This window comes from Camelus dromedarius, chromosome 11, assembly GCF_036321535.1.
Source record: "Camelus dromedarius isolate mCamDro1 chromosome 11, mCamDro1.pat, whole genome shotgun sequence".
Taxonomy (NCBI): Eukaryota; Metazoa; Chordata; class Mammalia; order Artiodactyla; family Camelidae; genus Camelus; species Camelus dromedarius.
The window spans coordinates 41,359,333-41,383,911 of record NC_087446.1 but is presented as its reverse complement, the minus strand read 5'-3'; the positions used below and the strand labels follow the sequence as shown (position 1 = coordinate 41,383,911).

The window sequence follows — 24,579 nt, the reverse complement described above, 5'->3', positions numbered from 1 at the left end:
AACAAGTGCTCTGTTTACAAGAAAATAGGAAGATGGGGAAAATGAGGAACCATCAGGATGGAACTCAAGTAGTCACTGAAGGAAGAGAAATTAACATTTCGATGACTACTGTGTGTAATGCACATTTGACATTTCATTTTAATCCTCCCAAGAATTCTGTGATAAAGGCGTTATCTCCATTCTACAGATGAGGAATCTGCAGTGCAGGGGTCTCGAGCTTAGATGGTTCCCAGAGACACGTTTTTTTGAAACACTACGTTGTCTCAGCGAGAATCAGGTATGAAGAAGCCTTCCTGGAATGACGTTTCCCGGGATTAGAACAGAATGCAAATGCCTAAGGCAAAACTTCGACTGATTCCTTCAGAGCCAGAATATACTATATTTGCCTATCCGGCACTTGGAAATAGAGGGCAATACCATCATCTTTTATGCTTTTTAAGACAGGTGACCCTTTTCTCCTTAATAGGGAAAAATACAAAGTAAAGAACAAATAGCCGTTATGGAAAACAATTTTAAAAACTGTATGGGGGTTTACACTACAGTTCAAACAAGGTGAGTACAGTAAGAGAGGGACACCCGAGGTGTAAGGCAGTGCCTGCATGTCTGAATTCCAAATCCAGGCTGTTCCTCAGAGAATACCAGGAAATGACTTCACGTTTTTCTAGACGATCAATATACGTCAAGTATCCCAGTAGGAGAACCTGGAGCCTGGACCACGCCCACAAATGCCAGTCAGGCCAAGTGGCGGCCGCCCATCACCGCTAAACTGGGTCATGCCCCGCCCTCTGTCCCGCCCCTGGTTCTACCCAGCCCGGCGCGGTCAGCCGCTGGCATACCTTTGCGCCTGCGCAAACCAGACACGCTGCAGCATGCGGAAGAAGTCGCGCATGCGTCTGTTGAGAGTTTTTTTTCCCCTCTCCTCCCTCTCCTCGCCCTTTCTTTCTGCAGAGGCTTCTTGAGGACCTGCTTCCGGGTCGAAGGGTTTGCTTCCGGAGAGCGGGAAGGCTGAAACGCGGTGGCTAAACTGGAGCTGAGTTTGCAAGGTGTTCAGGGGAGAAGGCTGTAACCATGGACAGGTCAGTTCTGGTGGTGACTACTGAGCTCGGAGACTTGTCCCTCCCGCTTGTTGGAGGAACGAAATAGGTGAAACCCGACTTCCAGAAGAAGCAGAGGAGGGCCCAGGTGCTGACCCTAGGACTCCTTTCCCGGTCCGGGAGACTGCAGCTGATGGAAGAAAGGCCGTTTGGGTCGGGGAGCGATACGGATAATGATAGTCTCCTGCTTTCCCACGGCATCCCGGCCGTCTGTGCGACTTTGGTGCGACATTTTCGCTTCTAGTATGGGCAGGGCAGGTGTTGGCCGGGCATTCGAGATGCTGAGTGACTTGCACGAAATCATAAAGCCAGTCAGTGACGGAACAGGGATCTTAGCCCAGACTTTCTGATTACAAGTTCTAGCATTAGATAGTTATTTAATCGAGTTCTTTCTATGACGCTGGCCCTACGCTTGGCATTTGCGAAAAAGATGAGTTATTCAAAGTTCTTGGCCTTGGCCTCGGGGAAGGTGTAGTGGATGGGACAGCTGAGCAGTGCGAATTGATTGTTTTGTACTGCTCTGTGGGAAAAGAAATGAAGGAGCAATGAAATCACCCTGTCATGGGAGGTGTCAGGAAGACCTCTCATAGAAAGTAACTTTCTTGTTGGTCTTTGAATAGTAGCAGTAGCCTACATTGAGTACCTTAAATGCTTTAAACATATTATGAGCTAATTTAATCTTTCTGACAATCCTATGAGGATAGCTACTATGATCCTCTTTTCGTAGATAACATTGGAAGTAAAAGAGGTTAAGGAACTTGGTCAGTTCGGAAGCTAACAAAGAGAACTAAGTTGCCAACCTAGATCTGGGTTTCTCTAGGCTCCAGGAGACCAGGAAGACTAATGAGGCAAATGTAGACCTCTGTAAAAGAAATAAAATGTACAAAGGTGTAAAAATATGAAAGTGTAGCTAAGTGGTCACGTGCAGTGTATGTTTATATGGGAGTGATGTTTGTGGCTGAATAGGAGGCAGAACTGGTTAAATTGGAGTTAGACTGTAAAAACCATGCTAGGAAATTTAGATTTGATTCTCTAGGCCAGAGACAGCTATCTGAAGATTTGAAGTGTGGAGAAAACGCGTATTAGTTTCTTGTCTTAACATACTGGTCTCTTAATTCAAACAGTTAATTTTCTAGACTTTGGGCTGAGAATGACAAAGGCATTGTGACTACAATAGTGCTGGGACAGGAGACACCCTCAGTGTACTCTGGGGAAAAATAACTTGAAGGATCATTTCTCTGCAATTTACTAGAATTCTTTTTCACTTAGCCTTCCAATTCATCAGCTCAAACAATATTACCTGTGGTTTGAAATATTTTGGAGACTACAGAAGATCCTTTTAAGAGAGAGTACCTGTAATTTTAAGGACTTCCTGAGTCCAACGAGGAAAGATTTACCTTCATGAAGCAATTATCTAAAACAGTGTTATAAGGTAGATTTAGATTCCAAGTGTTAAAATGATTCCAAAGGAGAAAATAATAAGTGAATGCTAGAAAGTCAAAGAAGTTTTTGTGCAGGTAGAATCTGAGCAGGACTTTGAGGGATAAGAAGGATTTGGAGCCAGAAGGGCATTGTCAACAAAAATATCAAAGACTTGGCTATTGGGATGATCTACGCCATGACTGACTCAGGGTCCTTTAAAGCTCCAATCATGATTATTAAGTTTCTTACAAATGCTACGTTCTCATTTCATTCACATGAGCTTGATTGCTGTTTTAGGAGTGGCTTTGGAGAGATGTCATCCCCTGTGATCCGGGACGCGGAGGTGACTCGGACTGCACGCAAACAGAGTGCTCAAAAAAGAGTTTTAAGTATCCTTTGCATTTTAAGCATCCTCATAAAAATTGCAACATGTTTGGAATTAGCATTATAGAATTTTCTTTTTATAAGAGGTATTAAACACTAGCTATGATAATAAAATGCTGTGGAAATTAGTTTTTTTTTTTTTTAACTCCCCAGATGTGTTATTTGGTAAATACAATACTGAAATTCAGTGAGATTCATGTTTCCCTGAAAACAAAGATAATCCATTTTACTGTTAACTATCATATTGTGGTTGGCTTCTGCTGAGACTAGATTTTTTTTTTAATTTGAAATCTGACTAAGAGCTCTTAGTCAGTGTGTAGTAACCTAAGACTGATAACTGAGAATTTAAATGGGAGAGGGAATTATTTACTCTTTACATAGAAAAAATGGTAGCTATAAAATTATTCTTGAAAAATGTTCATATATTTTGTATAGTGTAAGTATGGTTCACTCTATCTTTAATGGTGTCTTTTATACATGGAAAACTTTTCTTAACTTTTCCTGTAGTCCGGGCATCCCAAGATGAAACTTTTGCTAATACTACACCAAGAAACCAGGTTATCCCCCGAACTCCCAGCTCATTTCGACCACCTTGTAAGATTTTTTTTGTTTTTAAAGCATTTGTAATGATAATAATAATAATAGTAACTAATACCTATAATACACATAATAATTATAATATTTGCTTAGAGTAGCAGTAATTATGAACAAATAATAACAATTGCAGTTACTATTTGTTGAACTCTCATCATGTGTAAAGCACTGTATTTTACGTAAATACAGAATAACTATGACTTAGCTATCGTTTTGCCAAAACTGAGAGGAGAATTAGAGAAGTCAATTAATGCAGATAACATAGCTAAGTATGTAAGTAATGGAACCAAAATTCAAACCATAATCTTACTCCAAAACCCATGCCCTCTATACTATAATATACTTTATCAAATTAGACTATGACAAATTCATGGACTCGTTAATGTCTTTTTTTTTTTTCTCAGTTATGTTATAATGAAAGCATCTCTGTGTGCAGTAAAATTTTTCCTAGTGGGCTCAGTAGTACCAAAACATACTGAGAAAAAATAAGTCAAATCTTTGTATCATGGAAGTATTAATATTGAAAGTATTTATTTGGTTAGAATCTAAGTAATTGAGAAGTGAAAAATATTCTTTATTGTTTGCTTGTTTTATTTTTATGATTGATGCTCATGCACTTTGAATTCTTTTTACTAACCTCTTGCTTGTAGTTACTCCCCCAAACAGAAGCTTCCTAAGGCAGCCAGATGTTTCCTGCATTCTTGGAACTGGAGGGAGGTCTCCCCGGCTTACACAGTCTTCAGGGTTCTTGGGAAATTTGTCAATGGTATGTAGAAAAATGGGGCTGAAATTTTCTCCCATTTTATAAAATTATGATATTTATGTAAAGGTTAGTATTGAAAGTATTTATTTGATTAGAATCTAAGTAATTGAGTAATTTAGGTTAAAAGCTTTTAATGAGAAGTGAAGTCTTTTTCATTATAAAAGTAACCAGGTTGTGTGGATTGAAATAATTTTAACCGTCTCCTGCTGTAGGTGGAAGATGTGACACCAGCAGCTGTTAGATGCAGGTAAAATGTGTTAATCTGACAGTTTCCTACTCAGAATAAATGAAATCTGATTGGTTGCTGGTGGCTATAAAAGCTGAGTCCTGTTTTGAAGCATAGAAGAGAAGGAAGCCAAGAGTAATCAGTGAAGACTGTCATAAGGAAGAGAGGCAAAGCATTAAAAGAAAGAAAAGAGAAAATTTAGGGAGAAGTATATGAGACACTTTAGGAATCACTGTGGTACCAATAAATAGCAAAAGAAATGTCATGTAAACTGTGATACAGAATGACTTAATCTAGGTATTTAAAATACCCTGTAGAAAAAGAAGGAACTGTATCTCACTGAGAAGAGAACGGAAAAGTTTTGTTGGAGTAGGAGAGTATCATGGCCCATTTGCTTCCAAAAACAAGATAAAAATGGCTTTTTATTTGGCTTTCTGCTTATTAAAAAGGCACAGAGATTTTTACATACACTGAAATTGTCTAAATTATGTGTTTTCTGAGAAATGGTTTTGCATGTTAAACCTCTTCTTGTCTTAGAAGGTTAAATCAGTCTTTAAAATATATATATATAGTCTTAGAGATTTTTAGAGTGTTACTGTCTAACAGTGATTAAGTCATTGAACAGTTTTACTCTGCTTATGAAACTGGATAATTTTTGGCAATGTTTATTCTTATTCTACTTAAAAACATGAGTGAATTGACTGCCTCTGGGTTTAAGCAAAGGAAAATGACTATTATTTACTGCTTCCAAACTACAAAATGAATAGTAAAATTATTACTCTCTTAAAGGCCAGGATAGAGTAAATGTGCAGTGATTATTACAAAATGTTTGGAAATGACTTTGTAGTCAAAAGTATTTTCTTGGATTTGTTTTGCCAATTTTAATATCAGCTGTGAGAGGTGGTCTTGGGTATGTACGTTGCCCTGAAGGAAGTACAATTATTTGCTATGTTAATTTTACCATATGTCTACCTACCAAGATCTGATTATGGACCAAAGTATTTTTCTTAATGCAGAATGTCACTGCTGTGTAAGATTTTCAGTTTGATCTTTATGCTAATGACGATAAGTCACTTACAGGTACATTTTTATTGTTGCTCATACCTGGATTTTAAATAAAGGTGAATTTTAAAAAACTTTCTATTGATTTTTAAAATGTATCCAAAAATAGAATAGTAAAGTCACTCCTATGTGCTTTTTGTGCACTTTCAACAGTTATCAACATATGCCTGATCTTGTTTCATCTATACCCACAAGCATTTCCCCCACATTACTTTACAGTTCCCAGATTTCATACCATTTTATCCATAAATACTCTGAGACATAAGGATGCTTTCTTTAACGTAAACGCAATATTGTTAACACATGTAACCCCTCCCTACACACATACACACACACAGACACACAGAGTAATTCTTTTATCATTTCAAATAGCCATTTTACTTTTTTTTCTTTACAATACGTTTCATTAAGTGTTTTCATTTCCTCAGTTGTGTCAAATTTTTTAAGTTGGTTTCTTCAAATCAGGATCTAAACAAGTTCAACACATTGCATTTGCTCGGTGTGTCTCTTAAGTATTTTAATCTACAAGTTCCTCTGTCATCCTTTTTTTCATTATCATTTATCCATCGAAGAAACTGGTTTATTCATCCTGTTCTATTTCCCAAAGTTTAAAAAAATTGGTGTGAACTAGTCCTAGAGCAGTAGGACTTCCTTATTTTTCTTATTAATAGCAACTTGAATATTACAAAATGCAACTTTATTGGCTTTTTTGTTTACAGTGTGGAGTAGTTCAGAGAAGGAAACAATCAAAAAAGCCATAATTTCCTTAACAAAATAGTTCCGTGGCTATCTTTTAAAAATGAGAAACACATAAGATTTTTAAAAATCTTAATAGTATTAGCCTTTTTTCACTCAATGGTAATAACTCCATTGCTTTTCTGCATCTTCCCTTTTTTTTAAGGTAACTAACCTGGATGACAGTAACTGGGCAGCTGCATTCTCATCACAACGTGCAGGGCTCTTCACAAACGCAGAGCCTCACAGTGTAACGGAGGATGTAACACTCAGTGCCGTGATGTTACGTGAGGATGATCCTGGAGAAGCTGGTAAGATGGCCTTGAGCTGTGTTTGTGACACAGTAGCTTGTCATTTTACTGAGATCAGGGAAATTATCTCCTATTTCTAAGTGTCATCAAACAGTATTTTTGCTAAGCTAATTAGTGATGGTAATGGCTAAGCTATTTGAAGTAGTAGCTCTAGAACGTTGAGAACCTCACCTTAGTTCTCCGTTGGAGCAGCAGCTTGCCATTTTATCTTTCAGTGTGAATAGCAGCCTGTTAGGTTATTAGACTAGTCACTATGATTTTATTCTTTTCATATTTGTGCTGTGGAAAGAGCTGCTCTTTCTCTTTTGGTTGAAGTTTTGTCTGACATTGTTGACATGTTTTATTTTGGTCTGGATGCTAATGCTGTTTTTTCCAAAGAGCGTTGTGACCATTCTAGCTTTAGGTTGGTTATTACCATTCCCTTTGGAAAAAAACATTTGCTTTTAGTGTGTCTGTACCTACACACTATGACATAAGTTCGTCATCATTCTATCCTAAGTTTGCATATGTGAGTGCTAGTCAGTATGCTTACCACGGTGTGAACATTAACTCATTTCATGGCTATTAAATGGTTATAGTCATTATAGTTATAATAACTGTTCCCATTTTCATAGAAAGGAAACTGCTGCTCAAAAAGATCAAGTAACCTGCTTGAGTTCACCTGGCTAGGAAGTGATGGGCCCAGGATTTGAAACTAAGCAGTTCGATTCCAGAGCCCTTCTCTAAACATTGTGGTGACCACTGATTCTTTGTAGTGTACCAGTAATAAGTACTCAGATTTTGAGTGACTCCAAAATACTTTGTACTTAATCTATAAAATATAAACATTTCATTTTTGGTATGAACAATGGCTGAGGCCTGAAATATATAGTACTGTAGTAGAGTGCATGCTTTTCCCCCTGAGTAAAACATGTCGTTTTACTATCTGTCATAACTTTCTCAGCTATTTTGTACTTAAAATATAATTCAGATGTTTTAAAATTTGGCTCATGTTTTTATAGTAATTGTTTACAGACTAATGACCAATACATCTTTGGACTCTTAAAAGATTTATAGGTGACAAGAGAAAAAATAGATAAATTGGACTATATCAAAATTTAAAACTTCTCTGTGTCAAAAGATACAATTAATAAAGTGAAAAGGCAACCCATAGAGTGGGAGAATATATCTGCAAATCATATATCTGATAAGGGGTTAATATCCAGAATGTAGAAAGAACTTCTACAACTCAACAATAACAGAAAACAAACAATCCAATTGAAAAAAGGTCAAAGGACTTGAATAGATGTTTCCCCAAAGAAGATATAAAAATAGCCAGCAGGCACATGAAAGGTTGCACAGCATCAGTGATCATTAAGGAAATGCAAATCAAAACCACAGTGAGATACCACCTCACACCCATTAGGATGGGTGCTATCAAAACAAAAACAAAAACAAAAAGCCAAACAAGAAAATAACATGTTGGCAAGAATGTGGAGAAATTGGAGCTCTTGTACAGTGTTGGTACAGCACTATGATGAACAGTTTGATGTTCCTCAAAAAATTAAAAAATGGAATTATATAATTTAGCAATTCTACCTCTGGGTATATACGCAAAAGAATTGCAAACAGGATTTCAAAGAGATTTGTATACCCATGTTCATAGCCCCTTATTCATAATAGCCAAAAAGTCCGTTGATGGATGAATGCATAAACAAAATGTGGTATATACTTACAGTGGGATATTATTCAGCCTTAAAAAGGAAAGAAATTCAGACACATGCTACAACATGAATGAACCTTGAGGACATTATGATAAATGAAATACTAACATAAGGGATAAATACTGTGTGATTCCACTTGTATGAGGCACCAAGTAAAACTCAAAGGAGAATAATGGTTGCTAAGGTCTAGAGAAAGAGGGGAATGGAAATTATAGTTTTAGTTTAGTTTTTTTTTTTTTAGATGAAATTGACATATAACATTCTTTAAGTTTTGGTGTACAACATACTACCATACTGCTTTGATACATTTGCATATTGCAGTATGATTATTAGTGTTAGCGAACACCTCTATCATACCTTCACATCACATAATTACTGTTTCTTTTCTGTGGTGAGAACATTTAAGATCTAGTCTCTTAGCAACTGTGAACTATATCATACGGATTTTTTGGCTGTACTCAGTGCTGTGCATTACATTTCCAGAGTTTACTCATCTTCTGACTGCAAGTTTGTACCCTTTAACCAGCATCTCTCATTTCCCCTACCCTCTAGCCCCTGGAAACTACCATTCTACTCTCTGTTTCTATGAGTTTGGTTTTTTAGATTCCTCATAAAAGTGATATACAGTATTTGTGTCTATCAGATTTATCACACTTAATGCCTTCAAGGTCTATCCATACTGTTGCAAATGGCAGGATCTCTTTCTTTCTCATGCCTGAATGGTACTCCATTGTCTATATACCATTTCTTTATCCATTCATCTGGTGAGGACACTTGGGTGTTTACTCCTGTCTTTGCTATTGTGGATAATGTTGCCGTCAATGTGGGAGTACAGGTACCATTTTGATAACCTGTCTTCATTTCCTTTGAATATATATTCAGAAGTGATATTGCTGGATCGAATGGTAGTTCTATTTTTTGATTTTTTGAGGAACCTCCATACTGATTTCCGTAGTGGCTGAACCAATTTATATTCTTACCAACAGTGTATAAAGATTCCCTTTTCTCCACATCATCTCCAACACTTGTTATTTCTTGTCTTATTGATGATAGCCATTCTTTTTTTTTTTCTCTTTTTCACTTTTTGCAAGTTGTTTTATTTACAATGCCAACTTTTAAAAGTCACTAAAGTTAACTGGAGAATAACTAGGTAGAAATCGCTTTACAAAAAGAGGGAAAGCCCAAAATGCCACTTTCTATAGAGAACCCACAGTTCAATTTTATTCAGAGCAAAGAACAAAACAAACTTTTGATATACTAGAAGAAATTCAGCCATAGATTTGGAATCTGTACTCAAACTACACATGCAGTGAGGACAAAATTCTGCTGAAACAATTGATTTACTGCTGCATTTGTCTACTATTTTTCTAATATTAACAATTATAAACAAAGCAGTGCAACTAGTATTTGGAACAATCCTTACAGTGTTACAACATCAAGCACGAAAGTTCACTTCTTCTCACACCACTCCGTGATGATAGCCATTCTTATTTCTTTTCTTTTTTCTAAATGGAGGTGCTGGGGATTGAACCCTGGACCTCGTGCATGCTAACATGCACTCTACCGCTGAGCTATTACTCTCTCCCCTCATGATAGCCATTCTTACAGGTGTGTGGTGACATTCATTGTGGTTTTGATTTATATTTCCCTGATGATTAGTGATGCTGAGCATGTTTTCATGTACCTGTTGGCCATTTGTATGTCTTTGGAGAAATGTCTGTTCAGTTCCTCTGCCCAGTTTTAAATCAGATTGTTTGTTATTGAGTTGTATGAGTTCTTTATATATTTTGGAGATTAACTTCTTAACAGATGTATGGTTTGTACATATTTTCTCTCATTCCATAGGTTTTGATTTCATTTTGTTGATTGTTTCTATTGGTGTACAGAGCTTTTTAGTTTGATATAGTCCCACTTGTTGATTTTTGTTTTTGTAGCTTGTGCTTTTGGTGTTGTATCCATAAATTGTTGCCAAGATCAGTGTCAAGGAGTTTTTTCCCTATATTTTTTTCTAGGAGTTTTATGATTTTCAGGTCTTGTTTAATCCTTTTCAAGTTCATTTTTATGCGTGGTTTAAGGTAGGGGTCCAATTTTGTTTTTCTTCATGGGTTTATCCAGTTTCCTCAGCACCATTTATTAAAGAGACTGTCCTTTCTCCATTCAGTGTTCTTGGCTCCCTTGTCAAATATTAGTTGACCATGTATGTGAGAGTTTATTTCTGGACTCTCCATTCTGTTCCATTAGTTTATGTGTCTGTTTCTAAGCCAGTGAAGTGTGATGCCTCCAGCTTTGTTCTTATTTCTCAGGATTGCCTTGGCTATCCTGAGTCTTAAGTTTTGTAAAATAAAGAGTTCTGTGGACGGATGGTGGGGATGGTAGCACAACATTGTGAAGGTACCTAATGCCACTGAACTATACACCTAAAAATGGTTAAGATGGTAAATTTTGTTATGTGTATTTTACCACAGTTATAATTTTTTAAAAATACAGCAGTTTAAAAAAAAAAAGAGGACTCATAGCTATGTTTTTAAGTTTAAAAAAAAAACAGAATTACCTAGAAGTATGTCATTGAACTTTCTGTTTCTTTTTAATGTGTTCTAGCATCCGTGAGTATGTTTTCTGATTTTCTGCAGTCTTTTTTGAAGCACTCTTCAACTACAGTTTTTGACCTTGTAGAAGAGTATGAAAACATTTGTAGTAGTCAGGTAAGTTAATTTAATTCTATTGTTGGTCAAACTTCAGTGCTCTTAGGTTTTTTTTTGAATAGCATCAGTTTGTAAATTTTCATACTGTATTTAAGGAAGATGTCTCAGGGGTGTAGTGGCAGGGGTGGCATGGTTAGCACGTCAGCCACAGCAGCTCTCCTTTTTACATATTGAGAGTCCATATAAGATTTCTTTTGAGGACAAAAGGATTCTGCAACTTTGAAAAAGAAGATCTACAAATAATAAGTAAGTATATGAAAAGATCTTTAACATCATACATCATTAGAGAATTGTAAATTAAAATAAGGAGATGCCACTAAAAACCTATTAGAATGACCACAATTTAAAACTCTAACAAAACCAAATGTTGGCAAGGGTATAGAGCAGAAATTCTCATTCATTGCTGGTGGGAATGCAAAATGGTACAGCCACACTGGAAGACAGTTTCTCAGTTTCTTACAAAACTAAACATACTCTTACCATATAAACCAACATTCATACTCTGTGATATTTACCTAAAAGAGTTAAAAATTTAGGTCTACACAAAAGCCTGCACGTAGATGTTTATGGCAGCTTTATTCATAATAGCCTAAATTTGGAAGCAACTCAGATGCCCTTTAGTAAGTGAATGGATTAGATTTTCATGAAACATCCAAAAATGATAAGAACTACTGTTCTAGAACAAGGAGGGATTTTGGTTAAGTTTTGGTTAGAAATGACAATACTTTGGTACCAGTCTTCAGAAAATCTTTTTCTTGATTTTTCATATGGTATGAATTTTCAGATGTAATTTGAAGGTATCTTATTTTTAACTTTCAGTGCTGTTCTGTTGATTCGTGTTATGATTTTGTCAGATACAAGTTAGATTCATCTTATGTTCTGGGTTGATCTACAGGGAGAAAAAAATGTACTCAGGGCTGTTATTGTTGAATCTGAAATCTAGTGTATGTTAAACTTTACATATATATTCACATAAACACACCTTACTTCAAATTAAGGCCGTTTCTAGTGGAAGTATATTATGTTCAATTAAAAAAGAAAATATCCAGCAGGAAAATTTATAATATAAATGTATACATATATAAAATGTATATATGAATAGTTTTAGCACTGTGTACTTGAAGAATACAAAATTGTGACTCAAAATTATAGAAAACCTCTTTACGTTTGTGTTTTTAATTCAGGTAAATATACTGAGTAAAATAGTGAGCCGAGCAACACCTGGACTTCAAAAATTTTCAAAAACAGCTAGTATGCTTTGGCTTCTTCAACAGGAGATGGTCACATGGAGGCTGCTGGCTTCTTTGTATAGGTAATGTTGTACAGGACTTGTAAGAGAAATAAACACAAGGTAACAAACCAATTGGCGTATTAATTTAGAAGTTAGAGTAAGATGTGTTTGGAAATAGTTCTGCTATTCTGAGATGCTTGTCATTTCTAATGCCTTAGTTGTCAGACGTGAGTTAGGAGGAAAGAGGGGAATCTAAAAACTGGTAGCTACTAAAAACTGGATATGTATAAAGAGTTAAGGAAAGTGCTAAAAATACTGGAATAATCAGTGAATAGATGAAGAGAAAGAACTGATGGATACACTTTATATAATGTATATAAGAGAAGATAACCAAATTTTTCTTCTCTCAGGTGCTCAGTGGTTTTTGGTTTTGGCTCTCATTCTGTTGCTTTCTCATCCTAATGAGGAAAAATCTTGAGAGAAAATCACATTCTTTCATTTTTGCCATGTGGAAACATTAAAAAGTTAGGGGTGTGCATTAGCAGGTAGCCATTAAAGACTTTGCAATGTGTGTTTTAGTAAATATCAATTTTGTTCAGATGTCAGTATTAGATTTAGAAGGCATTTACTATTTGTTTTTAAGCATGTTGGGCTAAGTTAATAGGAAGCTCATTTGTTTACACTGGATGGAATGCAGATTTGTGCATGTATCTAGCTTAAAAGGTGATTTCATATTTCATGTGAAATAAGGCTTCTTTTTGTTACTTTCCCCCAGAGACAGAATACAGTCTGCATTAGAAGATGAAAATATGTTTGCAATTACTGTAAGTTTTATTTTAATTTTTTTCCTTTATGAATGCTTAAAATTTTAAATGTTTTTAGTAGTAGAATTTGATTTTTTACCCCATCTGAGTCTCTTCATTTTTAAAATTTTACAAGTGAAGGTGCAGTAAACGTATAATAATCAAATATTTATTTATACTGTAGACTATAAGGTAAAAGTCCTCTTCTGTCCCTCTTACCTTTCATTCTAACAATTTGGCATGTATCCTATAAGATATTTTTCTGTGCATCTCTATACATGTATATACACCACAAGTTTTGTTTTGTTTTAATGATCAGGTTGAGAATGTCACTGTAGTTAAACCTTGAAAAGATCAACCGAGGTGCTCTAGAGATCCCTTTCTTCAAACAAAGGGTCCCCTAAGGCAATGACGGATTTGCCTAACGTTCCTCTCAGTCAGACATTAGGCTTCTGGGAAATTTGAGGGCGATGTCCTTCAGGCCATTGAGCAGAAGTCTTTTTAAATGCAACCTGGGTGAAGTGTTGCAGGATTCAGTGACTTGGCTCCTTGTAAAGGTATGAGTCAAGATGTTAAATTGTGCAGACTTCTTTGCTCTGGAATGCATTTTGTCTTCTAGAGACTTCAAACAGAGAGAAGATAGATCCTGAAGAGAATGAGTCTCCTGGCTCTGCCTCATTCAATAAGTGGTCTTTCCATAATTTTCTTTTCCTCCCAGCAGACCCAGGGGAACTCAGCCACTTTGTTATCCTTCAAAACCCAGCACTTTATACAGTTGACCCTTGAACAACATGGCTTTGAACTGCATGGGTCCTCTTATATGGAAATTTTTTTTTCACTAAATATATGGTACAGGACTACACGATCTGCAATTGGTTGAATCCTCAGTTGGTTGAATCCTCAGATGCGGAACCTTGGATTCAGAGGAACTGGTGATACCAAGAGCAGGCTGTATAGTTATATGTGGATTTTCAAGTGCAAGGAGGGTCGGTGCCCTAACCCTTGCATTGTTCAAGGGTTGGCTGTATTTCATTTCTTCTTTTAAAGGAAGATAATGTTCAAGCACCGTGACTCCACTCTGTCAAAAGTCAAACCTACTTTTGTCTTTGAGTGGATGGCACCATAGCCAGCTTTCCAAGGAACCTGAACATTCTCTAAGCCAGTACTTCTCAAACTTTACTGTGCATGTGAGTTACCTGGGGATCTTGTTAAAATGCAGATTCTGACTCAGTAGGCCTGGAGTGGGGCCTAAGATTCTGCATTTTTAACAAACTCTCAGGTGCTACTGATACTGTTGGTCTGTCTACTACACTTCGAGTAGCGAGGGTCTAGACCTCGGTCTCTGCCTCATCTCAAAATTTAGTCCGTCATCAAATCTTGTTGATTCTGTCTCTTCTGTTTCAACTCTGATCTCTCATCTCTGTTCCTGTTGCCACCATTTAAGTCAAAGCCTTCCTCATTTTTTGCAGGAATTATGGCATTAGTTTTCATCTAGTCTCCCTGGCTCTGTACACACACATAGTTTTGGGGGGTTTTTTTGTTTGTTTTTCTTTTTCACTGTATAGTGTGATTTCATGTATACATTATACTGAGAGTTTTTATTATTCATAAGTATTTCTTAGTTTTTTTCATGTCAATTCATATAAGTTTACCTTATTTTTTCATAGTATGCTGAAATATAAATGTACCATAATATTTTTCAGATGTTCTGCTGGACATACTTAACTTGTTTTCACTATTTTTGCTGTAGCAGTAATAATTCAGTGAACATTCTTCTTCATACTCGCCTACATATTCGAGTATTTCCTACATTTCTAAAAGTGAAATTGTTGGGGCAGTTTCACAGAGATTGTCATGTTGCCCTACTAATGAAATGTACCAGTTTACACTCTTAGTGTGTGAAAATGCTTACTCTGCTTTGTGTTTTATTTTTCCCTAAAACAACATCTCTGGGGAAATAGAACTTAAAAATTTCAAGTGTAGCCAAGAATTAAAATATCAAGTAAGAGCAGCTGTAAATTGATCTAGCAGTTTGTATTTTCTTTATAAAAATTTTTCAAAGGTGAATATTCAGATTTACTTTGTTAAAAAGATTATGGGGAATTAAATATACTTATTTCGGATTCTTTTTTACCTTTCTGTCAAAATAATGTTCTTTGAACATCTTTTCTTTCTTTCCTTCAAAAAAAATTTTTTTTTAAATAGGCTCTTAATGCCAGTGAAAAAGCAGTTGTGGAATCATTATTTCAGAGAGATTCACTTGTCCGACAAAGTCAGGTATGAGTAGAATTTTTACATTTTTTTCACAAACTTATGGAGAAAAGGCAAATGATGTAAAAGAAATGAAGTTTTTTGAGTTTAAAACTTTTTTCTTAATTTTTGTCTTTTTGATCTTCTAATTCATAATTAAAAGTAATTAAGAACCTTATTCTTTGGTTTTCAAATAATAGCCCTAGGATTTCCAGTAATAACCTGCTAAAAGCTGTATTATTCCTATAAAAATTTTCATTCTCTTTTTGTAATACTTATATATCTTTTAAAAGTAAAAATAGGGATAGGAAAAATTGTTACTTGGCATTTTTGAATTAGAAACTTTTTTTAAAATTAATTGTAGGAATACTACTACTTCAAATAAAATACTTACAGATTTTACAGTTAATAATCTTCCCCCCCCTCTTTCCTAGCTGGTGGTAGATTGGTTAGAGAGCATTGCCAAAGACGAGATTGGAGATTTTTCTGATAATATTGAGTTTTATGCAAAATCAGTATATTGGTAAGTCACTTAACTTTTATTCTTTTTTTTTTTGAACTGCCAACTATTTTATTATAACGGCAAAACCAAATTGTGCATATTAAACTCTATTATGCATGTGTTACTGATATCTGGGGAAATGGTTGAAACATGCCTCATTTTTTTGGATGGCTTCTCTTTAAAAATATGGGACGCTTCACGAATTTGCATGTCATCCTTGCACAGGGGCCATGCTAATCTGCTCTGTATCATTCCAATTTTAGTATATGTGCTGCCGAAGCGAGCGCACGAAACTTTTATTCTTGAAGTCACTTAATGTTGGTTTTGTTGATTCATCTCTCAGCAAATACTTGTTCACTTCTTACTGAACTCAGACTGTGAGCAAAATGGATAAAAACCCTGCTTTTATGGGATTTATAATTGTATAGGAGAATTAGACAGCAAATAAATATATATATCCCATTCAGCCTGAAGAGCTTTGAAAGAAAAAAAGAATCGGAGCTGATGGATAGAAGATGGTAACGGGTACTACTTTAAGTAGAAAAGGTGACCAGGGAAGGCCTGTCTAAGGAAGTAACAGGTAGTAAGAATGAGAGGCTTTTAAGAAATAAAGGAGGCAAGTCATGCAAAAATCTGAGGGACAAGCATTCTGGGCAAGAATAGAAGCTGCGAAGACTGTAAGAAGGTAAAACATTTGCAGAGGGAGGCCTGAGCAAAGAAGAGAGTGATAGGAAGTGAGGCTGAAGAGAGCCAGCTGATACAGGACTTCTGCAGGCAGCCAAGGTAAGGGTTTGGGACTTTATTCTAAATGTGACGGGAGACCTCAAGAATAAAAGAATGACATGGTCTGATTTGTGTTTTCAAAGAATCACTTTGCTCTGTTTTCTTAATAACCATGATTGGATCATCAAGAAGACACTTCTACCATGTTTCTAGCTATTTGTGATTTTTTTGTTTTAATTTCTTTTCCCTGCATCCTTCAATACTTCTAAATTGTTATAGGACCTTGAAACCAGAAAGCACCCCTAGGATAAGGGACAATTTATTTCAAGACTTTAAAAAGTTCACATTGCCTTTAAATTCAGTAACATTACTTATGTACAAAGTCTACAAGTCAATTTTTTTTCTCTGCATGAGTAGGAAATTAGTGCTACCAAATGTTTGTTAAAAATTAAATCTTGAGTAGTTGTGATTTTTCTGAGAGAGAGAAATTTTCATTTTCAGGAAAAAAAGTGTTTTAAAGTTAAAATGTCCTGTTAATGTTTTTTGCAAGGTTTTTATCGGTTAGTCTCTCTCTCTCTCTCTTTATTTTAACCAGTCAATGGAAGAGAATAGAGAACCCAAAAACAGAGCCACACTTATATGGTCATTTGATTTTCAACAAGGCATTAAAGCAATCCAGTGGGGAAAGGAATGTCTTTTCAACAAACCATACAGAAAACCTGCATATTCCTGTGAACAAAGATAAACCTCAGCATCTCTTCCACACCATACCCAACAGTTAATTCAAGATGGATCATAGTCCCAAATGTAAAAGCTAGAACCATAAAGTTTTCAGAAGAAAATGTAAGAGGACATCTTTGTGGCTTGTAGCACAGGCGATTATTTCTTAGGTCACAGAGAGCAATAATCAGGGGAAAGAAATTTAAAACTTACCAAAATTTAAAACTTCTCATTAAAATAAGTCATTGAAAAAATGAATTGATAGCAAGCCTCAGACTGGAAGAAACATAGAATCTGCAGTTCGTAAAGAACCACCACTCAGTAACAAAAAGGTAACCCAATATAAAGAACAAAGATTTGAACAGACAGATGAATGGCCGATAAGCATGTAGAAGTGTTCAACATCATTAGTCATCTGAGCTAAAATGCCCTTTTATACTTAGCATTTTACATGTTTTTTTTTTTTCCTGAGTTTGTACTCTCTTTTTCTTACTTTAACTTGATTTGATTTTTTAAATATGCCTGTTAAAATTACTCCTTTCAAAAAAGTTGTACTTACGTTTTCTTTCAGGGAAAATACTCTGCATACCTTGAAACAGCGGCAGCTATCCTCTTATATGGGAAGTGTCCGTCCTCTTGTCACTGAATTGGTAAGTGTTCTTTGAAATGAAAGTTGCCTTCAAAGTTGTGATTTTTTCCCCTAAAGGCTGAGAATTTTTCTTTTGCTTCCTTGTCTCAAAAGATTGCATATGCTATTTAACTCTAAAAAGTACTAAGTTGTGTTTGAATTTGATGGCATATATTTGAACCCATCTGTGGCCTCTGGATTATAAGTTATAAAAGAAGATACAGAAAGTATTCCTGATTTGCCAGAATTAAAACAAATTAATTTTGACCTTACAGCAAGATTTGACTCTTCAACTATAAGGTGGTAACCTGTGGAAGCTCTTTTATATAGAAAGCAGGGGTAAAAATAAAGCTTTGTGAATTAGCTTGAGGTTAGAATGGTCATTTTAGGGTATGAGTAATAGAGTAACAGTAGATTTGGAAAGAATAGGAGCCTATTGTAGAAATGAAGGGACAGAGCTTTGTGATAGATGGAGGCATGTGAATTTAATGTTTATAGTGAGTAGTGGGAGAAGTAAGTAACAACTGAAAAAATAGATAAAATTCCATTTGGTAACTGAGTGGGTTATGATGAAAATTATTTGGAAACTACTGGAAGAGCTTGTAATAAATTGTAGCAAAATTATCCTGTAGCAAGCAACTAAAAATCATTTACTCTTAATATGTGGAAAGTGGTGATTTCCTTTTGCCAGAAAGAGACCATGTTCCAAAACTGAATGATTGTATCTGTCTGCAAGATATTTGTGAAAGTAGCCAACTGACCTATTATGCATTCCATTTTCAGAATCGATATTCATATTACCATATAGTCAGTAACATTTGGAAAAAGAGTCACTTCCTTTCTTAAAATCACATTAAAATGTCTGAAATTCATCTTGTTGATCGTGTGTGCTCTTTGCTGTAAAAGTGAGGACAGTATGTTATCCCAAATGTTTAAAAACACATTTCTTTCTATTCATGAAAGGTAGGTGGTAGGAATAACTTTTAAGGGGTGGAGGTATTTATTAGAAATCTGTTTTTAAAAATTTTTATTAGGCATTGGTGTGTTTCATATAACATTAATCCCATACTGGGCTCTCTTCTCATAGGTTCTCAGAAAGAGCCGGCTGAGCACCTTCACAGAATACATTGTGATTCCTGCAGTTTCTCCTCTGTACTCATTCTCCATCTAGGCCAAATTCTCTTTAGGATTCACTTAGCAATGTAGTTTCTACAACAGGGTAAAGCTCAAGTCATCTTGAATTATGAGTAGCATTTCTAGAGCTGCTGGGCTGGCCTAGTGGTGCTTCCATCTTGGAACACCTGTGACACTTTCATTCCCTTTGTTACTTAGCTAAATTAAATGACTTCATTTCAGTAAGTAAACTCAGGAGAGATTTATCATCTCTTGATGATTAAATTGTATGTGCGTATAAGGATTTATAGTTGATGATTTTGTTTGTTTATTTTTGTAGGACCCTGATGCTCCCATAAGACAGAAAATGCCCCTTGATGATCTGGATAGAGAAGATGAAGTCAGATTACTCAAATATCTTTTCACTCTAATTCGTGCTGGAATGACAGAAGAGGTAAATGATGTATATGCCCTGCTTTTCCAATTTCAAAAAGTCATAGACTGTCAGGTGGAAGGGATCTTTGTGACTACCTTGTATGCCTCCTCAGTGCAGTAATCTCTTTCACAGAATTTCTGGATCTAATGCCTGTTTAAACTTTTCCAGCAAGAAAGAGCACGTTGCTTCAGGAAGCAATGCACTTAAGTTTTGCACAACTCGGATAGAAAATTCTTTATAAGAAGGCAAATTTTGCCTTCCCATATTGTAGTGCATACCCTAGGCATAGCCCCATTATTTTCAGTTTGGATTTTTAAGAGTAGAGAGTAAGCCTGACCCTGGTTGCTCTTATAGATGACACTATTCAGCCTTTGAAGACTATGATACCCTCAAACTTCCTTTTAACTTCACCTCTTTTAAATGTATCTTCCTTTGTGATAGTTAAGATCTTGTACATAAAATGTTAAATATCTAATTAGATAGCTTACTGGATGGCTTTGTGGACTCCAGATGAGGCAGTCTGATGCATTGGAGATTCAAGCTTCAGATATTCTGTTGTACCTGTTTGTACTCTTGGTGATGTTCCTTAGATAGAAATATACTAGTTCAAAGTGTTGTTTGTTACAAACCACTAGTATATGTTAAGTAATATAGTAGTAAGTCTTGGATTATTAAACATCATTCTTATTTTTTAATTAAGGAAAAATATACACATACTCATGTATTCAGAAAATATTTAAGTCCCAGCCACTCATTAAGTCCCAGGTGATGAGCAAGGAATCACAGTGGCAAAGAAGGATATATTTTTAAAAATAGAAAACAAAAATACAGTCACATTACTGAAAGGCTTGAAAAACAAAAACTCTCGAGGTCCCACTACCTTTACATTATTGCATACAGTGGAGTTGTTTAAATTTATTTACAACCCTTTTTATTTTGTACCTCTTTTAACATAATCATAATCATAGTATACATTCAGGTTTTTTTTTTTAACATCTTTATTGAACTGTAATCCAAATACCATATAATTCACCCATTTAAAGTGAATAATTCACTTTCTTCAGCAAAAGAATTTTTAAAACTATAAAATGAATAATTCAGTAGTTTTTGGAATATTACATTATTAATTTTTTATTGTGATAAAAGATACATAACAAAATTTGTCATTTTAACCATTTTCAAGTGTAAATTTCAGAGGCATTAATTACATTCAAGTGTTGTGCAATCATCACCACTGTCTGTTTCTAAAACTTTTTCATCACCCCAAGTAGAAGCTCTCACCCTTATGCAGTAACTCCCCGTTTCCCCCTTCCCTGAGCATTTGGCAAGCTCTAAGCTACTTTCTGTGTCTGTGAATTTGCCTATGTTATGTAAGTGGAATCATACAATGTTTGTTCTTTTGTGTCTGGCTAATTTCACTTAGGAATATGTTTTCAAGGTTCTGCATGCAGATTTTTGTTCTGCCTTTTTTAGACAGCATATCAAATACTTTAAAAATATTTTTCCATGTTGCTACATAGCTTTCACAGTTTTTAAAAGCCATAAGCCCAGAATGATGTTTGGGGTATGATACTTTTTAACTGGTTGTATTAATCAGATTCTGTAAATTCAAATGACAGAAACTCAACTCAGATTACTGACAAGTAGGGGATTGATTGACTCATGGAACAGAGAAGTGTTAGAGAGTTATATCTGGTTGTTAACAGGATCCAGGGACTCAGAATATGTCTTTAGGACACAGTCTTCCAGGCTTTTGGCTCTGCCCCCTCTCTGTGGCTTCATTCTCAAGGAGCCACATGTGCCAATGATGGCCACAAGCAGCTCCAGGAGGTTACATCCTCCTACAATCTTACAGTCCCAGCCAGTATCTCCAGCAAGAGTCCTGGGAGTTATTCTTGTTAGATCACATGCAACCTTGAAGTCCAGAAATGGAATCATATGACCTACTCAAACCATATCAACTAAATGAGGAAGAGATGGTTCCTAAAGAGATGATGGACCAATAAACATGTATCTATCTCACTAGTATATCAAGCTCATCTGGTCGTTTAACATAAATGTTGTCAGTGAGCTGAATGAGCAATAGCACCCTGTCATTATAGAGACAAATGAGAAGTGTTTGTAATACTTTTACATAAGTCTGTGGTCATCAACCCTTTTAGCCCATTTGTGCCCAGCAGAATTAAATGCTTGCTGGCACCATGGGCACCTAGTGGTAAACCCAGAATCAAAGAGCAAAGGGATTATTAGGGAAAGAAAGAAAGGCAGAGACCACAGAAAGACATGCATATGGGTGAAGTGAAATGCCATTGCTAATTGTCTACACCATCCTCTGTACCATCTGTGCCATAAGATACCTAATCCTATTATAAATTGCTTATGCTTTCCCATAAGACACAGGTACTTTTTCAGTACTGCATTGGTTATATGACTGTCTGCTCTTTTTTGTTTCTAAAGGCACAACGACTCTGCAAACGTTGTGGTCAGGCATGGAGAGCTGCAACTCTTGAAGGCTGGAAACTCTATCATGACCCCAATGTTAATGGAGGTATTTTAATTTTTATTCTGAGAGTCGGGGGTATATTTAGCTCTAACTGGGAACTTTGTGAAGTATAGCTTTTGTTTTTAGAAGTTATTGAAATAAAGGGATCTCATTCTAAACTATAAATTTTATTTCTTTTACTGTTTTATAGGAACAGAATTAGAACCTGTTGAAGGGAATCCATATAGATGCATTTGGAAAATAAGTTGCTGGAGAATGGCAGAAGATGTAAGATATACTACAAGATATACTGATACTCATTTCTATTCTTAATTTACTGAAGGCCTGCTGAAGATGCTCTGAAACGTTGAGAGTACTTTAAGACTAAACTTCCTGTTTTCGAAGAACTTCTGATCTAATTGAAGATTAGGGCAGGCTTAACTACTAATCAGAATTATTCAGAGACTAAAGTGTTCAGAATTAAAAACTGAAATAAGGCCAAAAAAAAAAAAAGAATATAAAAAGGATACCAAATGAATTCACAGAATAAGCATTGGGCTGGTTTCCCAAGAGAGAGAAGTGAATCGAACTCTTAAAAATCAGTAGGATTTGAGTTGTTGGGCATGAAAAGCAGAGAAAGGAATTCTAGGCAGGATGCCTAGGTTGGGAAAACTCAAGGGAAAGTAGATCTGCCAGGTTGGAGCAGAATGCTCACAAAAGGAAATAGAATTAGTTCTGTTATGACACGACCTCTGCATTCCTAAAAATCACTACAGCATGAAAAATTGTGCAGAAAACCCATAGGGCTTTTAGGGAAAATGGAGTTAAGAGCACAATATTCAAAAATTATCAATGATATGGAAAAAGATAAAAACTTAATAAAAAGGTAGCACAGTTTCACACTGTTAAACAGCTAGGAAATACGTAAATGGTGCAGTAAATACAGCACTTTACCTTGAAAAAGAACTAAGGTGTATTTGTGGGATTGACTGTCAGAGGGTTGCAGCTTGTGAGTTATTTAGAAATGATAGGAGAAGCAAACAAAATTGTAACACTTGCTGTGGGTGGATTTACCTGATTGGCACACCTGGAGAGCTCAAGTAGTGGGTAGATGTTTGAAGTGTGTCAGTTTTTGTGTTTCTAGGTTGCTTGGTGCAGCTAGGTGTAGTTTTCTGCATTCAACTAGTGTTTCTTGGGGACCAAATTGTGCATAAGCAAGTGGAAAGTTTGTATTATGTTAAAATTGTTTCTTGATAGATCAATTGTATTGGAACAAATTCACATTTTCAAAATAAGCATTGTAGCAGAACTGACTGTAACAGGAAATATGACTGAAAAAGGTAAATTAAGAGTGGTCTTCAAGTGCTCCTATAAGGAATGGGAACTTTATACCACAGATAGTGGTGAACCAGCAAATCTCCTGGGCACATGACAACAGTGCTTTAAGAAGATTAACCTGACAGTGGAAAATAGTCTTAAAATTGAATGGACTAAAGGCTGAGAAACTAGTTAGGAGCCTGTCAGAATTATTCAGACATTAAGTAATAAGGGCCTGTCCTAGCTTAATATTGAGGGTAGAAAAGGGAACAAATTGGTCAACACCAGTGTTTGAAAACAGAAGGCGGAGGAGGACTGTTACATAGTGAGAATTTCTGAAGTCACTTGTTTAGATGATGAGAAAACTGGAAATGCCATTACTAGAATCCAGGAGTAAAATGGGATAATTTGATGAATATAATTAATTCTGCTTAGGAATTTGATGTAAACTGAAGCATGACAGGCATGACAGGTTCCAAGTGCCCTTGATGTTGTTCTTAAGAGTCAGTATCAGGTAGTATTAGGTATTTAGAAACTTTGTAGAGGAAAACACCTTCACAGATTCTATCTGGAATAAAATTTGACTGTAATAAATAATCAAAGCGTACATTAGAGTTGGATCTGCTTTTGCCCTATATTTGAAATTTAAATGTTTGACTTTTCCTGAAGGGTTCAGCATTGACTGTATCAAACTAAGAGGTCCTTCCTTCTTATTACCCGACTAGATCTTTTACTGAAGTTTAGAAACTGTCAGGTGAATAAATAAGTTCAGTTTAGAAGATACTGCAAAATTCTAGATTGTGAAAAAAGTTGACATACTATGAAAAACAATAGTTCAATTTTATTTATATTCATTGTATTTCAGGAGCTTTTTAATAGATATGAGAGAGCAATTTATGCAGCTCTAAGTGGGAATCTCAAGCAGGTATGCAATCTATTTTTTTTTTCCTATGAAATGAAATCAGGTATATAAAATATTCTAATACAGTAACCATATATAATTGTATCAGCTTAAGTTACTTTCTAAGAATAGCAATGATAGAGATAATCATGAAATAGTGACTTGAGCTGCTTAATTTGATGTATCTCATATACCAAATGATGTTTTAATACACAGAATCAGACTTCAGTTTCTAAGAATTGTAAATTTAACTGCAATACACATTTATTGATGACTTATGGTACCCATAGCTTTATCCAGGAGTGTATTGCAAAGTCACAGTGACTGGATTGTTGTACATACGTGTGTGCTTCTTACAACTCCTCCCACTCCTACATTTTTTAGGTGTTGTGAGGGATGTTATAATTAGTTGAAGCAGCATCTTAAGTCAGCATGAAAAATTTATGCTGTTTTGAACTCATGATGGAAAAAAATCTT

The 24,579-nt window shown here is 35.5% G+C and overlaps 1 protein-coding gene and 1 non-coding gene across 3 annotated transcripts in view; one reads left to right on the top strand and one right to left on the bottom strand.

Moving 5' to 3' along the window:
* Window positions 1–932: 932 nt before the first annotated feature.
* Window positions 933–24,579, top strand: part of NUP107 (nucleoporin 107) — a 37,397-nt gene continuing 13,750 nt past the window's right edge. Inside the window, exons 1-15 of one of the 2 annotated variants that reach the window (XM_010994196.3) lie at window positions 933–1,076; window positions 2,814–2,905; window positions 3,408–3,494; window positions 4,145–4,260; window positions 6,447–6,591; window positions 10,893–10,996; window positions 12,181–12,308; window positions 13,003–13,051; window positions 15,236–15,307; window positions 15,715–15,803; window positions 17,797–17,875; window positions 19,307–19,420; window positions 21,860–21,950; window positions 22,096–22,172; window positions 24,067–24,126. In XM_010994196.3, coding sequence (XP_010992498.2) covers window positions 1,069–1,076; window positions 2,814–2,905; window positions 3,408–3,494; window positions 4,145–4,260; window positions 6,447–6,591; window positions 10,893–10,996; window positions 12,181–12,308; window positions 13,003–13,051; window positions 15,236–15,307; window positions 15,715–15,803; window positions 17,797–17,875; window positions 19,307–19,420; window positions 21,860–21,950; window positions 22,096–22,172; window positions 24,067–24,126 — 1,311 coding nt within the window. In that variant the 5' untranslated portion in view covers window positions 933–1,068. Of the gene's footprint in view, window positions 1,077–1,114; window positions 1,318–2,813; window positions 2,906–3,407; window positions 3,495–4,144; window positions 4,261–6,446; window positions 6,592–10,892; window positions 10,997–12,180; window positions 12,309–13,002; window positions 13,052–15,235; window positions 15,308–15,714; window positions 15,804–17,796; window positions 17,876–19,306; window positions 19,421–21,859; window positions 21,951–22,095; window positions 22,173–24,066; window positions 24,127–24,579 lie in introns of those variants that run through there. The other variant, XM_031462809.2, reaches the window with a different exon arrangement.
* On the bottom strand, window positions 15,963–16,069 carry LOC116156610 (U6 spliceosomal RNA). The gene has a single exon (XR_004140456.1). It is a non-coding gene; the product is annotated as a U6 spliceosomal RNA (small nuclear RNA).